This window comes from Macaca mulatta, chromosome 19 (genome assembly GCF_049350105.2).
Source record: "Macaca mulatta isolate MMU2019108-1 chromosome 19, T2T-MMU8v2.0, whole genome shotgun sequence".
Classification (NCBI taxonomy): domain Eukaryota; kingdom Metazoa; phylum Chordata; class Mammalia; order Primates; family Cercopithecidae; genus Macaca; species Macaca mulatta.
Window position 1 is genome coordinate 15,365,185 of NC_133424.1, and position 17,674 is coordinate 15,382,858.

General features: G+C 45.5%; 1 protein-coding gene across 21 annotated transcripts in view; it reads right to left on the minus strand.

The window, feature by feature from the left end:
* ADGRE2 (adhesion G protein-coupled receptor E2) overlaps nt 1-17,674 on the minus strand; it is a 47,015-nt gene that overhangs the window by 13,305 nt on the left and 16,036 nt on the right. For 10 of the 21 annotated variants that reach the window (XM_077975826.1, XM_077975836.1, XM_077975824.1 and 7 more), the window contains 9 exons: nt 13,612-13,719; nt 13,036-13,247; nt 12,305-12,478; nt 9,691-9,888; nt 8,603-8,838; nt 4,259-4,325; nt 3,587-3,678; nt 947-1,115; nt 751-861 (listed from right to left, as the gene is read on the minus strand). In XM_077975826.1, coding sequence (XP_077831952.1) covers nt 751-861; nt 947-1,115; nt 3,587-3,678; nt 4,259-4,325; nt 8,603-8,838; nt 9,691-9,888; nt 12,305-12,478; nt 13,036-13,247; nt 13,612-13,719 — 1,367 coding nt within the window. 21 annotated transcript variants of the gene reach the window in all.

Genomic DNA, 17,674 nt, shown 5'->3' on the forward strand with positions numbered 1-17,674 from the left:
TATGCACAGCGTTTCCTCCCATGCTTGCCTTTATGGGGTGGTGGTGCCAAGTGACTGTGAGATAGACCAGTATGTGGAGAAAAGGGATAGGGTAAATGCTTCTGAGAGTAGAATGTGCATCACTGCTTCAGATCAATTCCTGCTCATTTAGTTAACCATGTATGGCACACAGTAGGTGTCCAATAGGAGTGTTTGTGTGTGAGAGTCAAGATAAGCACAGCTCCCTAAGGAGTAAGAGCCAAGGATTTTTTTTTTTTTTAAGTTTTGGGATAGGGTCTCACTCTGTTGCCTGGGCTGGAGTGCAGTGGCATGATCATGGCTCACTGCAGCCTCAACCTACGGGGCTCAAATGATTGTCCCACCTCAGCCTCCTGAGGAGTAGCTGGGATTACAGGTGCATGCCACCATGTCTGGCTAATTTTTATTTTTATTTTTTGTAGAGATGGGATCTTGCTATGTTGCCCAGGCTCGTCTTGAACTCCTGGCCTCAAGTGATCCTCTTGCCTAGGCCTCCCAAATGCTGGGATGACAGGCTATGACTGTAATCCCAACAGGCCTGGCTGATTAAAAAAAAAAAAAAAAAAACATGTAAACTGAGATCATTGCTAATGGTTAATGAGTCAAGGCATACTCAGATGTGAGCCTTTCTAGGGCATCACCTGCTGTATTCCCAGGTTTCCTTGTGTGATAGGCACATGCTCCTCAGGTGGGTCGGTTAGTGAAATGCTCTGGAGCAATGCGTGATCTTACCGTGCTGGGTTTGGGGGTGTCAGCCTTCGCACTGCTGGAGAGTGTGTGCATCTCAGACTCAGTTCTCAATTTCCTGAACCCTTTGGACCATTTCCTGTATTGCTCCCGGACCTGCAGAGGCAAAGCGTGCCCTGGGTCAGCTCACGGAAAGCAGTGAGGACAGGAAGAGTACTGGGTGGGAGCTGGGCAGTGGTACCTGCTGGCTGAGGAGGCAGTACACCAGGAAGATGAAGACGCCCTGCAGGCTGTTGATGATGGTGAAGAGGTAGGCCATGACCCGAGCAGCCGGACCCACCTGCAAGATGCCCAGACACCACGTGCAGCCCAGGATGAACAGCTGAGCTGTCGCTTTAAATGCCAGCATCCTGCATTGAATAAGAAAGAAACAGAATCAAGGCTATTTCATCTGTGCCCATGGAGTCCTCTGCCCTCCCCTGTAGATGATTTCTCAGACTGGGCTGTGACCAGTTTAGATCTTTACTGTCAATGATAGCCCACAATAGAAATGCCACCTGGGGCCGGGCGCGGTGGCTCAACATCTGTAATCCCAGCACTTTGGGAGGCCGAGGCAGGCGGATCACCTGAGGTCAGGAGTTTGAGACCAGCCCAACCAACATGGTGAAACCCGGTCTTTGGTAAAAATAATACAAAAATTAGCCAGGCGTGGTGGAGGGCGCCTGTAATCCCAGCTACTCAGGAGGCTGAGGCAGTAGAATCGCTTGAACCCGGGAGGCGGAGGTTGCAGTGAGTTGAGATAGCGCCACTGCACTCCAGCCTGGGAGTGACAGAGCAAGACTCCATCTCAAAAAAAAAAAAAAAAAAAAAAAAGGGTTAGTTTTGAACATGCAAAGAGATTTCTGTGTTCATGAACTACACAGTCTCTTCAAATCACCAATACAACCAAAGCATGACATACGAATTTGGAAAGGATAATGACAGGAACCTAGAAGAAAGCTCATTAATTTTGCACAAGGGTGCCTGGAACAACAAACTGCTCAAGCCCTACAGAGGAATTTTTTTATTTTTATGTATTTATTTATTTATTTATTTTGAGACGGAATCTCGCTCTGTCACGCAGGCTGGAGTGCAGTGGCGCGATCTCGGCTCACTGCGACCTCCGCCTCCTGGGTGCAAGTGATTCTCCCACCTCAGCCTCCTGAGTAGCTGGAATTATAGACGCCCACCACCACGCCTGGCTAATTTTTGTATTTTTAGTAGAGACAAGGTTTCACCATGTTGGCCAGGCTGGTCTTGAACTCGTGACCTCAAGTGATCTGCCTACCTCGGCCTCCCAAAGTGTTAGGATTACAGGCTTGAGCCACCATGCCCGGCCCCCGTAGAGGATTTAATGTTGATTAGGATTTTCCCAGAGGGAGGATTGCATGAGGAGTGATGAGGAGCCTGAACTGAGGATACGGTATGAAGGTGCAGGCTGGGCTGTGGGAACAGACATGAAAACGTACACATTCTTTGCACTGTTTTTTTTGAGTTGGAGTCTCGCTCTGTCACCCAGGCTGGAGTGCAATGGTGCAGTCTCGGTTCACTGCAACCTCTGCCTCTCAGGTTCAAGCAATTCTCCTGCCTCAGCCTCCCAAGTAGCTGGGATTACAGGCGCAGGCCACCACAACCCCCTAATTTTTGTATTTTTAGTAGAGACGGGGTTTCACCATGTTGGTCAGGCTGGTCTCTTTGGCCAAGCTAGTCTCGAACTCCCTACCTTGTGATCTGTCCCCTCCAACCCTTGGCTTCCCAAAGTGCTGGGATTACAGGCATGAGCCACCGTGCCCGGCCTTCTTTGTATTTTAAAAGTGCTAACTTCTTTGCACTTTTGTTACAGGACTGCTTACAAAAGTCCAAAGAAGTTTTTAACCTTTTAGTTTATTGATTCATAATGTTTGTACATCTTTATGGGGACATACATGATGTTTTGCTAACATGTATAGAGTGTGTCATGATTAAGTCAGGGTATTTAGGATATCTGTCACTTTGAGTGTCTATCATTTGTATGTGTTGGGAACACTTCAAATTTTCCCCTCTACCTATTTTGAAATATACAATATATTGTGAACTAGAGTCACCCTACTCTGCCATCCAACATTATAACTTACTCCTTCTATCTGACTGTATGTTGTACCCATTAACCAACCCCTCTTCATCACCTTGCCTACTCACACACCTTGTCCAGCCTCTGGAATCTATCATTCTACTTTCTTTTTCTTTTTATTTTTTGAGGCAGAGTCTCGCTCTGTCTCCCAGGCTGGAGTGCAGTGGTGCGATCTCGGCTCACTGCAACCTCCGCCTCCTGGGTTCAAGCGATTCTCCTGCCTCAGCCTCCTGAGTAGCTGGGATTACAGGCGCCCCCCACCATGCCCAGCTAACTTATCATTCTACTTTCTGCCTCCATGAGATCAGCTTCTTTAGCGCCTCTCTATGTAAGTGACAGCCTATGCTATTTGTCTTTTTGTGCCTGGCTTATTTCACTTAACAGAATGACCTCCAGTTTCATCCATGTTGCTGCAAATGACATGGTTTCATTCTGTTTTGTGGTCGAATTGTATCTTATTTTGTATGTATACCATTTACCAGCCAATGAAGATTTTTCCGGTTGCTCTGGGATTCACTAACTGAGATTAGACATGGACAAAACATTTTGCTCGGGGTGTCAACAGGATACCACTGAATCTGAGACGGCTGCCATAGAAGGATGGCTGCATCTGTTTACTCTGGGTGCCTTCAAAAGACCCTGAGATGGGACCTCAGTGGCTGTTGAGGCACATGGCTTGGCTCTTGGGAACCATACATGTCTGTGTTGTTGTCACCCCCTTCTCCATCTTACCTTGTGTTCTGGAGGGTGGACACTTCATTATTGAGGGAGGAGAGTCTGTTTTTCAAAATCCAGAGAGTCACCAGAAGGAGAGCTAAATTCACCTTCAGGAAACCACAGAAGATTCGTTGAATAGAATTTGAAACCCATTATCTCTCTCTTTTTTTTTTTTTTTTGGTCAGACAGGGTCTTGCTCTGTTGCCCAGGCTGGAGTATGGCGGTGCAATCTCAGTTCACTGCAACCTCTGCCTCCCGGGTTCGAGCGATTCTCCTGCCTTGGCCTCCCAAGTATAGGCACCCACCACCATGCCTGGCTAATTTTTTATTTTTAGTAGAGACAGGGTTTCACCATGTTGGCCAGGCTGGTCTTGAACTCCTGACCTCAAGTGATCTGCCCGCCTTGGTCTCCCAAAGTGTTGAGATTACAGGCGTGAGCCACCACATCAGGCCTGAAGCCCATTATCTCTTCATCTTAGCCTGTCTAATATGAATTATACACATAAGTCTTTTTCTTAAATATTGAGTAACAGTGTTAGAGTTTGAAGATTCAAGAGTGGTCTTAGGAAACCTAACCCAACCCATGACAACCCAAGGTGCGTTCCTGCTCTTGTCACCATCTTTATTATCTTGCTTTTCTAATGACCCTCAGCGGGGCAGCAAGGATGCTTAGATGATGTCACTTACAGAGAAGATGGCGCAGACAGGTCCAAGGAAGCCCCATATAAATCCCTTTTCTGGTTGGAGCCAGCAGCTGAACAAGAGAGAGAGATTTAAAAAAAAAAAAAAAAGCATCGGTTTTTGGAGATACGGAACAGTTATGTAAATCTATTCCTTCCCTCCTCACCACTTCCTCCCTTCCTCCCTACATCAACAATATTGAGTGTTTCTTTAGCGATAGGGTCTGTGGTTGGCTCTGAAGATACAGTGGTGAGATCTAAGAACACGGTCTTAGATCCCCCACATTTTTTTTTTTTTTTTTTTTTTTTTGAGACGGAGTCTCGCTCTGTCGCCCAGGCTGGAGTGCAGTGGCCGGATCTCGGCTCACTGCAAGCTCCGCCTCCCAGGTTTACGCCATTCTTCTGCCTCAGCCTCCCGAGTAGCTGGGACTACAGGCGCCCGCCAACTCGCCTGGATAGTTTTTTGTATTTTTTAGTAGAGATGGGGTTTCACCGTGTTAGCCAGGATGGTCTCGATCTCCTGACTTCATGATCCACCTGTCTCGGCCTCCCAAAGTGCTGGGATTACAGGCTTGAGCCACCGCGCCTGGCCAGATCCCCCAAATTTCAACTCAGGGAGGATACACGCAATTAGATACATTCTAACAATGAAAGAAAAATGGAAAGTTGTGCCAGGCACAGTGGCTTACACCAGGACTTTGGGAGGCCGAGGTGGGAGGACTGCTTGAGGCCAGGAGTTTGAGACCAGTCTGAGCAACATAGCAAGACCCTATTTCTACAAAAAAAAAAAAAAAAAAAAAAAAAAAAAAAGCCAGGTGTGGTGGCTCACACCTGTATTCTCAGTTACTTGGGAAACTGAGCGGGGAGGATCACTTGAGTCCAGGAGGTTGAGACTGCAGTGAGCTGTGATTGCACCACTGCACTCTGGCCTGGGCAACAGAGCAAGACCTAAATTGCAGCATTTTAAATTTCTATTTAAAATAGAAAATGAGTCCAGGTGCAGTGGTTCACGCCTGAAATCCCAGCACTTTGGGAGGCTGAGGCGGGTGGATCATTTGAGGTCAGGAGTTCGAGACCAGCCTGCCCAACGTTGTGAAATCCTGTCTCTACTAAAAACACACAAAAAATGAGCTGTGTGTGGTGGCGTACGCCTGTAATCCCAGCTACTCGGGAGGCTTGAACCCGGGAAACAGAGAGCAGAGGTTGCAGTGAGCCGAGATCATGCCACCGCACTCCAGCCTGGGTGACAGAGTATTTCTAAATAAATAACTAAATATAAAATGACTGAATGGTCCTTTAAAATTCCTTTCTATGGCTGAATAATATTTCACTGTGGATATGTTACTTTTTTTATCCATTCATCAGTGATAGGCATTGTTTCCAATTTTTGACTCCTTTAAATAATGCTTCTATGAGCATTCATGTACAACATGTTGCTAAACGCTTAGTTTAGGTTCAGAGGTACATTGTGTAGGTTTGTTATGTAGGTCAATTGCACATTGCGGCGGTTTGGCGTACAGATTATTTTGTCACCCGGGTCATCAGCACAGTGCTCTATAGGTCGTCTATTTATCCTCACCCTCCTCCCACTTTCTACCCTCAAGTAGGCTTCGGTGTCTGAAGTTCCCTTGTGTCCATGGGTACCCAGTGTTTAGCTCCTACTTATAAGTGAGGACATGTGGTATTTGATTTTCTGTTTCTGAATTCACTAAGGATAATGGCCTCCAGCTCCATCCATATTGCTGCAAAGGACATGATCTCGTTATTTTATTTTATTTTATTTTTTTTGAGATGGAGACTCACTCTGTCGCCAGGCTGGGGTGCAATGGTGCCATCTTGGCTCACTGCAACCTCCGCCTCCCGGGTTCCAGCAATTCTCCTGCCTCAGCCTCCCCAGTAGCTAGGATTACAGGCACCCACCACCACGCCCGGCTAACTTTTGTATTTTTAGTAGAGACAGGGTTTCACCATGTTGGCCAGGATGGTCTCAATCTCTTGAACTCATGATCTGCTTGCCTCGGCCTCCCAAAGTGCTGGTTTTACAGGTGTGAGCCACCGCACCCAGCTGACATTGTTATTTTTTATGATTGCATCATTTACAAGTTTTTGCGTGGACATCTGTTTTCATTTGTTTTGGGTATATACCTGGGTCATATGGTAGCTCTATGGTTAACTTTCGGAGGATTGGTGTTAATAATTCACAAAACCAAAAACAGCAAAAGAGGAAGCACTTCCCAAATCTTCTACGAGGCCAGTATTACTCTGACACCAAACCCAGAAATAGACATCACAAGAAAACAAAACTGCAGACCAAAATCCTTTATGAAAATGAATGCAAAAATCCTCAAAAAATACTAGCCGACCAAGTCCTGCAACATATTAAAAGGATTGTATACCATGACCAGGTGGTAATTATCCCAGGAATGTAGGCTAGTTTAATATCTAATCATCCATCAATGTAATACACATATTAATAGAATAAAGGATTAAAATTATATGATCACATTATAGTTATATAATTATATAATCATATAATTATATGATCACATTATAAGATCACAGTTTAATTATATAACCATATAATTAACTGTATATAACCATATAATATTCCCCAGGACTCAAAGGTAAATAACCATATATAACTGTATAATTATAATGTGTTCTTTTTTTTTTTTTTTTTTTTTTGAGACGGAGTCTTGCTCTGTCCCCCAGGCTGGAGTGCAGTGGCGCGATCTCGGCTCACTGCAAGCTCCGCCTCCCGGGTTCACGCCATTCTCCTGCCTCAGCCTCCTGAGTAGCTGGGACTACAGGCGCCTGCCGCCAGGCCCAGCTATTTTTTGTATTTTTAGTGGAGATGGGGTTTCACGGTTGTCTCGATCTCCTGACCTTGTGATCTGCCCGCCTCGGCTTCCCAAAGTGTTGGGATTACAGGCGTGAGCCACCGCGCCTGGCCGTGATCATATAATTTTAATCCTTTATTCTATTATGTGTATTAATAGAATAAAAGATTAAGTAATTAAGTAATCATATAGTTATATATGATTATATAATTATAATGATATAATATATGATATATAATTTAATGTGATAATATAATTTATAATTATATAATATAATTATATTTGATTATATACTTATATAATATATAAATTACATAGATATGTATTTATATATAAATTACATATAAAATAATCTAAGTATATAATTATAATGTGATCATATAATTTTTATCCCATATAAGTAAAAATTATATGCTTCTGAAATGCATTTGACAAAATCAAACACAGTTTCATCACCAAAATACCCAACACACTAGGAATAGAAAAGAATTTCTTTAAACTGAAAATGGGTATCTATGAAAAATCCTCAGCTAACATCATACATTAATGAGGATAGACTCAGTGCTTTCTCCCTAAGTTCAGGAGCAAGACGACACTGTCTGCTGTTCTAGTCAACAGTGTCCTGGAGGGTTCAACCAGTGCAACTGGCAAACAAACAAACAAACAAGCTAGAAAAGTACCTGGCACAAAGTAAGCATCTCGTAAATCTTAACTATGACAATATCAATTATTTGGGTTATTCAAATCAGGTCTACTTTTTCAAATGAAAAATGGAAGCATCCTAAAAGATCTGGATAAAGTAGGTTAGATATTAAACAAATGCTATCATGAGCACTTTGGTTTCATTCTTGCTATTTCAATGAGAGAGATTTAAATACATTATCCCTAACTATTATTAGTATCTTTTAGAGACATGGTCTCTCTCTCTTGCTCAGGCTGGAGTGCAGTGGTGTAATCATAGCTCGCTGCAACCTCGAACTCCTGGGCTCAAGCGACCCTTCCATCTCAGCCTCCTGAGTAGCTAGGACTACAGGTGTGTGCCAGTATGCCCTGCTAATTTTTTAAATTTTGTAAAGAAGGGGTCTTGCTGTGTTGCCCAGGCTGGTCTCAAGATCCTGGGCTCAAGTGATCCTCCTGTGTCAGCCTCCCAAAGCACAGGGATTCCAGGCGTGAGCCACTGAGCCTGACCCTCCTTAATTATTATAATCTTCTAGCAGAAAGATGCCCTGGGGATTATGACACAGTGGCTTTGTCCTCTTTTGCTTTCCAAAGACTTGCCCTTTATTTCATTCAGAAAATTTCCGAAAACCCTCTTCTACAATGCCTAGTTTGAAATGTAATTGAAATAAACTCAATAGCTAAGAACGAGGAGCTGCAGTGTAATCCAACCAACAGAGCCTAAAATCCCTGCTGATCTAATTAAAAGCAAGTATCATAAAAATGCTATCTAGGTTCTAGCAATGGCCACGGTTATGCCGGAGAAGATAAGGACTGTGGGAATTTGCATTAACCGGGAAGGTGTTCCATAAAGGTGAGGCCTGGAGGCCGCAGAAATGGCCACTATCACAGCTGGGACTCCATAGCCCACAGGGAACATGAGCTTCTTCGTGAATCTGTTGATGCTCGAGTAGTTGACCACCATCAGGTTCCGTGCAGTGAGGAAGAGGTACAGGGCCTCCAGCAGCATCCAGGTGAAGGCCGCCAGGTAGAGATAATGCAAGGCACTGGCGATGATGGCACACAGCACCTGGGGGAGAAGTAAGAGACGCCCAGAGCGGCGGTCAGATTTGAGTGTGACCCATGGCTTCTCCTGTACCATGCTGTTGGGGAGAATTCTGAGATATCTGATGGCATTGTAGAGAATATTTGCTTTGTAGTTGAGTCAGGCAATGGGAAATTGGTGGTGTTCTCTTCTAATATTCCCCAGGACTCAAGGGCCTATATATATATACACATACACACACACACACATATAGATACACGTATATACACACACACATATACGCATATACACACACATATACATATATGTGTATACACACATACATATACACATATGTGCGTATACACACATATATACATATGTATATATGTATGCATATATACACATATATACGTGTATATATACACACATATGTGTATATGTATACACACACATATATAAAAAATATATACACACACACATATATACGTGTGTGTGTATATATATATATATATATTTTTTTTGAGACGGAATTTCACTTTTGCTGCCCAGGCTGGCGTGCAATGGTGCGATCTCGGCTCACCACAACCTCCACCTCCTGGGTTCAAGCAGTTCTCTTGCCTCAGCCTCCTGAGTAGCTGGGATTACAGGCATGTGCCACCATGCCTGGCTAGTATTTTTAGTAGAGATGGGTTTTCTCCATGCTGGTCAGGCTGGTCTAGAACTCCCGACCTCAGGTGATCCACCCGCCTCGGTCTCCCAAAGTATTAGGATTACAGGCGTGAACCACCGCGCTCCGCTGGGCCATTATATTAAGGAATCCAATGCCACATCATTCCATGAGCCAGCATCCTCTGCGTCAAGGAAGGGAGCCCCCTGGAACACCGCTGTCAATACCTCATGTTCGGTTCGATCAATTGCCACGAGGAAGAGGAGGTGGGCCAGGAGGAGGCAGAGCGAGAGCTGCAGATGCAGCGAGGTGCTGATGTTCTGGATGGCTTTGCACAGCAGGAAGGTGAGGGCTGTCAGGAGGAGGCACAGCAGAGAGAGGCTCAGCCCCATGTAGGTGATGACAGTCAGCACAGGATCCTCCTCCTGGGACCCCAAAAAGAAGAGTTCACAGTTATGCTTTCTTGCTCTGGGGTAATGACCCCACCACCATTTTAAATTTTTATTTTGGCATAGCACATTCAAGAATGAGGCAGCCAGGTAAATTTGTGAAGGTGTCATCAATTTAATTTAATTTGTGAAGTTGTCACCTGAGCCTCTTGGGTGTCTGGGAATACAAGGGTAGTCATGCAGGTGACAACAGGTGTGCATTATAGTCATGTATGGCACCATGCCCTGCTAACTTTTTTTTTTTTTTTTTTTTTGACAGAGTCTTGCTCTGTCGCCCAGGCTGGAGTGCAGTGGCACAATCTCGGCTCACTACAACCTCTGCCTCCCTGGTTCAGGCAATTCTCTGCCTCAGCCTCCCGAGTAGCTGGGATTACAGGCGCCGACCACCACGCCCAGATAATTTTTGTATTTTTAATAGAGACGGGCTTTCACCATCTTGGCCAGGCTGGTCTTGAACTCCTGACCTTGTGATCCACCTGCCTCGGCCTCCCAAAGTGCTGGGATCACAGGCGTGGGCCACCACGCCCGGCCTAACTTTTTAAAAATTTTTATAGAGACAGGATCTTTCTGTGTTGCCCAGTCTGGTCTCGGATTCCTGGGCTCAGGTGATCCTCCCGCTTCAGCCTCCCAAAGCACAGGGATTCCAGGTGTGAGCCCGTTAGGTTTCGAAGGGAAGGTGAGGGTTAAAGAAAGACAGAGAGAGAGAGAGAGAGAGAGAGAGAGAGAGAGAGAGTTGGCAGCTCTACAGCAATGCAGGTTTATGTCCAGCATGAGACCTGTGGAGCGGGGAGCTAGCTGCGTGCCAGAATCCGCCGCCGCTTACAGTCTGGGGTAGTTACAGGTCTGGGCAAGAGGGGCTGGGTGGTATGGCTTGCTGTCTGGGAGGATATTGATAAGATGTTCCTGCGATGGAAAACAAAAGGGTGGTTTGGCCCTTTTTCCCGCAGGATCTGATAGTGATGTCCCTTGGATCTACTCCAAGTGATGAGATAAGAAAGTCAGGTGGGCCAGACGTGGTGGCTCACACCTGTAATCCCAGCACTTTGGGAGGCGAGGTGGGTGGAGCTTGAGGTAAGGAGTTCGAGACCAGCCTGGCCAACTTGGTGAAACCTTGTCTCTAGTAAAAACACAAAAATTAGCCAGGCATGGTGGTGCATGCCTGTAGTCCCAGCTACTCAGGAGGCTAAGGAAAGAGGATTTCTTGAGCCCAGGAGGTCAAGGCTGCAGTGAGCTATGACTGTGCCAATGTATTCCAGCCTGGGTGACAGAGACCCCGTCTAAAAAAAAAAAAAAAAAAAAAAAGGCAGAGTTTTCCCTGGGTGGGCCCGACCTAATCAGATGAGTCTTTACAAGATCTGGGCTCTTCCTGGAGAATCAGATTCAAAACTTGTGATGGTTAATATGGATGTCAACTTGATTGGATTGAAGGATACAAAGTATTGATCCTGGGTGTGTCTGTGAGGGTGTTGCCAAAGGAGATTAACATTTGAGTCACTGGGCTGGGGAAGGCAGATCCACTCTTAATCTGGGTGGGCACCATCTAATCAGCTGCCAGCATGGCTAGAATATAAGCAGGCAGAAAAATGTGCAAAGAGAGGCTGGCCTCGCCTCCCAGCCTATATCTTCCTCCTGTGCTGGATGCTTCCTGCCCTCGAACATTGGACTCCAAGTTCTTCAGTTTTGGGACTCGTACGGGCTCTCCTTGCTCCTCAGCCTGCAGATGGCCTATCGTGGGACCTTGTGATCGTGTGAGTTAATACTTAATATACTCCTATATATATATAGGAGTATATATAATATATATATATATAGGAGTATATATATATAGGAGTATATTCTATATATTATATATAGAAGTATATATACATGTATACTATATATGTATATAGAATATATAGGAGTGTATATATATACTATATATGTATATATATTCCATTAGTTCTGTCCCTGTAGAGAACTCTGACTGATACAAACCTTAAGAAGGATTCCGCATCAAGGAATATGTTTTCCTTGGCCTCCAGATAGGAATGCTGAAAGGTTGCCAGAGGGTCATGTGAGAAAGGATGTGAGTGGCCTCTAGGAACTGAATGCCATGCCTTCCTGACAGCTAAGAAAGTGAGATCTCAGTCCTACAATCACGAGAAACTGAATTCTGCCAGCAACCAGGGAGCTTGGAGAAGGACCTCAAGTCTCCGATGAAACGGCAGCCCTGGGGGTGGGGCGACACGATGATTTCAGTCTTGTAAGACCCTGGGCAGAAAGGCCATCTTGCTATGCCAGCTTGCTGACCCATAGCTGTGAGATAATGCATTTTTTTTTAAAGGCTGCTACGTCTGTAGGGATTTGTTACACAGCAATAAATGCAGAGTGCAGCCTCTCCTAAGGGTCTCACCTGTACATCGTAGGGGGCCATGAGGACGGCAAAGCTGCTCAGGTGGGTGCAACGGCAGATGGTGCTGGTATCTCTGGTGCCCATCGTGCTGCAGCCTGTGGTGGCCCAATGACCACATCCATTCTGGCCATGCTCCCAGAAGACACAGAGCACCTTCTGTCTTGGTATGACCGACTGCAGGAACAGAACACAGGTGTGGGCCGGGCAAGGCGGCTCACGCCTGTAATCCCAGCACTTTGGGAGGCTGAAGCGGGTGGATCACTTGAGATCAGGAGTTTGAGACCAGCCTGGCCAACATGATGAAACCCCATTTCTACTAAAAAAAAAAAAAAAAAAAAAAGTACGAAAATTAGCCAGGCGTGGTAGCACACACCTGTAATCCCAGCTACGAGGGAGGCTGAAGCAGGAGAATCACCCAAACCTGGAAGGCGGAGGTTGCAGTGAGCTGAGACTGTGCCACTGCACTCCAGCCTGGCTGACAGAGTGAGACTCTGTCTCAAAAAAAAAAAAAAAAAAAAGAAAGAAAGAAAGAAAAAGAACCCATGTGTGAACTGGTGGGTGGGTCTGATGCTCAGAGATGCTTACCCAAAGCCGGCTTGGGAAGGACTGACTTTCCTGGGGAGATAATGTACCCATAACAGAGACCCGTGAGCCCCAGGGCTGAGCTGGGCAGCAAGGCTATGCCTGGACTCAGACTCCCCACCGCCCCCCACCACCCCACCAGCACTCACACGGTGGGAGAAGATGAAGGTAACTGGGGAGCTGAGGTTTTGGGTGTCGTTGTTGCTCAGAAAGGCAGAGATGACATCTGAGAGCAGGATGGGGAGCAAGCCCTGGTGTGTCTCATTCCGAACCACCTGATTCTCAGGCTCCGAGACCAGGGGGGCCTCAGCCAGCAACTTGCCCATCCCTGGAACGGAGACAAGGCCCACCACAGAAGGGCCTGCGGGACAGGGCCAAGATTGAATCTTGGAGTAGGTTGAATCTCTGGGTCCACACCAGAGTTCCTCCGCCCCGCACAGAGCTTTCTACTCATGGAGATGGGCTACCTTCCTTTGGCTTCACCCGTCCCACACTTTCCTTCAATCTTTAGTTCTATATGTATCACATCCTGTAGGACAAGGCCGCGGTTAATATCTCGGGGTCCCCAACAAGGTCCCTTCCTCTTCAGATGGGCTCTCCTCTTACAGCCCCACCCCACCCACCCCACACTTCCCTTTAATCTTTAAATCTCTTATTTTTCACATTCTTGGGCATCTTGTCCCACCATGAAGCTTCACTGACCACCTCCCCATCTCAGCCATTACCTGGGTCACCAGATTTCTGTGCCAGATTCCAGTGCAGCTGCATCGTTGCCTGATTCTGTCTCAAGGTGACATTCCTGTCTACTTGCTTCTGCACCTCCAGGGAAAATTCTATGAGTTGTGGGAATTATATAAGGGGAATTAGGTTAGGAATCGTGCCTACAGTGGTTGATATACTATGACTTAATTTATATACTATATACACATATAAGCTGAAGTTACAAAATATCAGAAGAGAAGAGTATGAGCAACTGTATATCCACAAAGTAGATAACCTAGATGAAATGGATACATTCCTAGTGACAGGCAAACCACTGAAACCAACTCAAGAAGAAATAGAAGATCCGCCGGGCGCGGTGGCTCATGCCTGTAATCCCGGCACTTTGGGAGGCCAAGGCGGGCAGATCACGAGGTCAGGAGATCGAGAGCATCCTGGCTAACAAGATGAAACTCCATTTCTACTAAAAATGCAAAAAAAAAACAAAAAAAAAAAACCGTCTCTACTTAAAAAAAAATACAAAAAATTAGCCGGGCATGGTGGTGGGTGCCTGTAGTCCCAGCTACTCAGGAGACTGAGGCAGGAGAATGGTGTGAACCTGGAGGCAGAGCTTGCAGTGAGCCGAGATCGTGCCACTGCACTCCAGCCTGGGTGACAGAGTGAGACTCCGTCTCAAAAAAAAAAAAAAAAAAAAAAGAAGAAGAAGAAGAAATAGAAGATCTGAACAGACCTACAGACCTATAACAGATTACACAGATTAAATCAGTGATCAAAACCTCTCAAAACGAACAACCCAGACCAGATGACTTCATTAGTGAAATCTACCAATAGCTTAAAAAAGAATGAACATGAATCTTTTACCTGTTCAAAAATATGGAAGGACACAGACACACACAAGGAGTAAGTTTATGAGTAGAGGCTTAATTTTCTTGGCATATTTGCTTAATAGGCAAAAGAAAGAAAAAGGAGAACAATTCCCTCTTTTGTGAGAGAAAAGGATGCCCAAATGGGACTTCCCATCCATGGCTGAGTGCACCAGATTTTATAGACAGGCTTGAGGAATCGGTGTCTGATTTACATAGGACCCAAAGATTGGTTGGACCAGGTGTGACGTTTACATAAAGTGCAGAGAAGCTGGCTGCCCCACCCTAATCTTATTATGCAAATGGAGTCTTTGCCTTCTCCTTACTGTACACGTGGTTGGCAAAGAGATGGGAAGATGGAGCCGCCACTTTCAACATGCCCAGTCCCAGGTGGCCTTTTCTTATTGGCACAGCTGCCAACATTCACCTGTGCAAGCTTCCAGCTTGCTTGCCTATGTCTGCAGCTCGATTTTGCAGGCTGCTCTTTGTTAGGAAAAAAAAAAAAAAAAAAAAAAGATACAAGGGCTGCTTTTCATTAAAAGGAAAGCCTTACTGAGGACTTCCTTACCCTCACTCTCTGCCTAAGTAATTCCTTTTTAACTTCTATATCACGAGGTGGTCATGGCGCAGCTTGGTTTTTGTTGTTGTTGTTGTTGTTGTTGTTTTCTTTTGGAGACAGAGTCTCACTGTGTCACCCAGGCTGCAGTGCAGTGGTGCAATCTCGGCTCACTGCAGCCTCCACCTCCCAGGTTTAAGTGATTCTCCTGCCTCAGCCTCCCAAGTAGCGGGGACTACAGGCGCCCAACACCACACCCGGCTAACTTTTTTGTGTGTTTTCAGTAGAGATGGGGTTTCACCGTGTTAACCAGGATTGTCTCGATCTCCTTTCCTCATGAGCCACCTGCCTCGGCCTCCCAAAGTGCTGGAATTTCAGGTGTGAGCCACAGTGCCTGGCTTGGTTTTACACATTTTAGGAGGACATGAGACAACAATCAAATACATTTAAAATACACATTGGTTCACTCCAGAAAGGCAGGACAATCCGAAGTGGAGATGTGGGGTGGGTGCTTCCAGATTATAGGTAGATTTAAGCTTTTCTGATTGGCAGTTGGTTGAAGGAGTTATTATCAATAGAAAAGAATGTCTGGATTACAATAAGGGGCTGTGAAGGCCGAAATTGTATCATCCAGACGAACCCTTCAGGTATCAGGCTTCAGAGAGAATAGATTGTAAATGTTTCTTATTAGACTAAAGGTCTGTGTTGATGTTAAATGCTGGTCGGCTTTTCCTGAACTCCAAAAGAGAGGAGGGCATAAGGAGGCATGTCAGACCCCCCACTTCCCACCATAGCACATGCAACAAAAAAAATAGATAAAATAAATGTCTTCAAAATTTAAAACATCTATTCATTAAAATGAAAAGACAATGAAGAAAATGAAAGACAGTCTACAGAATGGGAGAAAATATTTTGCAAATCATTTATCTCACATGGTCTACTCTCAGAATGTATAATGAATGCTTACAACTGGACAACCAAAAGACAAACAGCACAATTCAAAACAGGCAAAGGATTTGAATAGACATTTCTCCAAAAATGACATGCAAATGGTGGGCAAACACGTAAAAAGATGTTAAATATTGTTAGTTATTAGGGAAGGGCAAATCCAAACCTCAATGAGATATCACCTCACCAGTAAAGCAGCGAAAATACCCAAGTGTAAATACCCAAGGTTCATTGTCTCACACCAGGGAAACTGAGGATGTGCACACATAAGAAGTGAGTTTAAGAGTGGAGACGGGGGGGCTGGGCACGGTGGCTCAAGCCTGTAATCCCAGCACTTTGGGAGGCCGAGACGGGTGGATCACGAGGTCAGGAGATCGAGACCATCCTGGCTAACACGGTGAAATCCCGTCTCTACTAAAAAATACAAAAAACTAGCCGGGCGAGGTGGCAGGCGCCTGTAGTCCCAGCTACTCGGGAGGCTGAGGTAGGAGAATGGCGTGAACCCGGGAGGCGGAGCTTGCAGTGAGCCGAGATCCGGCCACTGCACTCCAGCCTGGGCGACAGAGCGAGACTCCGTCTCAAAAAAAAAAAAAAAAAAAAAAAGAGTGGAGACGGGCTCCCAAGTGTGGCTTCTGGTTGCGTGGTGAAATGCACGAAGTGTTATAGATGAGCTTGGGTAGGTGGTGTCTGAGTTACATAAGGCTCAAAGATTGGTCGGAATAGGTGAGTCATTTACATGGAGCATGAAGAAGCTGGCTGCCCCAGCCTAATCTTTTATTATGCAAATGAATTCTTTACCTGGCTGGTTCCATGTTGCCTGTTTCTGTACTGTACACGTGGCTGACGAAGATAAGGGAAGAGGGAGATTCCATGTTGAACATGCCTGGCCCCCAGGTAGCCTTTTCCTATTGGCACAGCTGCTGGCATTCACCTGTGCCAGCTTCCAGCTTGCTTCTCTATGTCTGCAGCTTGATTTTTCAGGCTGCTCGTTGTTAGACAAGAAATGATTTGGGGGCTGTTTTTTATTAAAAGGGAAACCTTACTGATGACTCTCTTACCTTTGCTAACTGCCTAAATAATTTCTTTTTCACTGCTGTATCACTGGGATGAAGAGAGGTTGGTTAACAGGTACAGACATACAGTTAGATAAAAAGTGTAAGTCCTATTTTTTTTTTTTTTTGAGACGGAGCCTCGCTCTGTCGCCCAGGCTGGAGCGCAGTGGCGCGATCTCTGCTCATTGCAACTTCCGCCTCCTGGGTTCACGCCATTCTTCTGCCTCAGCCTCCTGAGTAGCTGGGACTACAGGCGCCTACCACCAGGCTTGGCTAATTTTTTGTATTTTTAGTAGAGACGGGGTTTCACCGTGTTAGCCAGGATGGTCTCGATCTCCTGACCTCGTGATCCGCCCGTCTCGGCCTCCCAAAGTGCTGGGATTACAGGCGTGAGCCACCATGCCCCGCCCAAGTGTTTGACAGCAGAGCAGAGTGACTATAATTAACAAGAAGGTATGATATATTTCAAAGTAGCTAGAAAAGGGGACTTAAATTGTTCCCAACACATAAAAATGGTAAGTACTCAAAGTGGTGGATACCTCAGATGCCCTAGCTTGATCGTTACACATTCTAGGCAAGCAACAAAGTATCACATGTACTCATAAATATGTAAGATATTATGTATCAATAAAAGCAATTAAAAAACAGA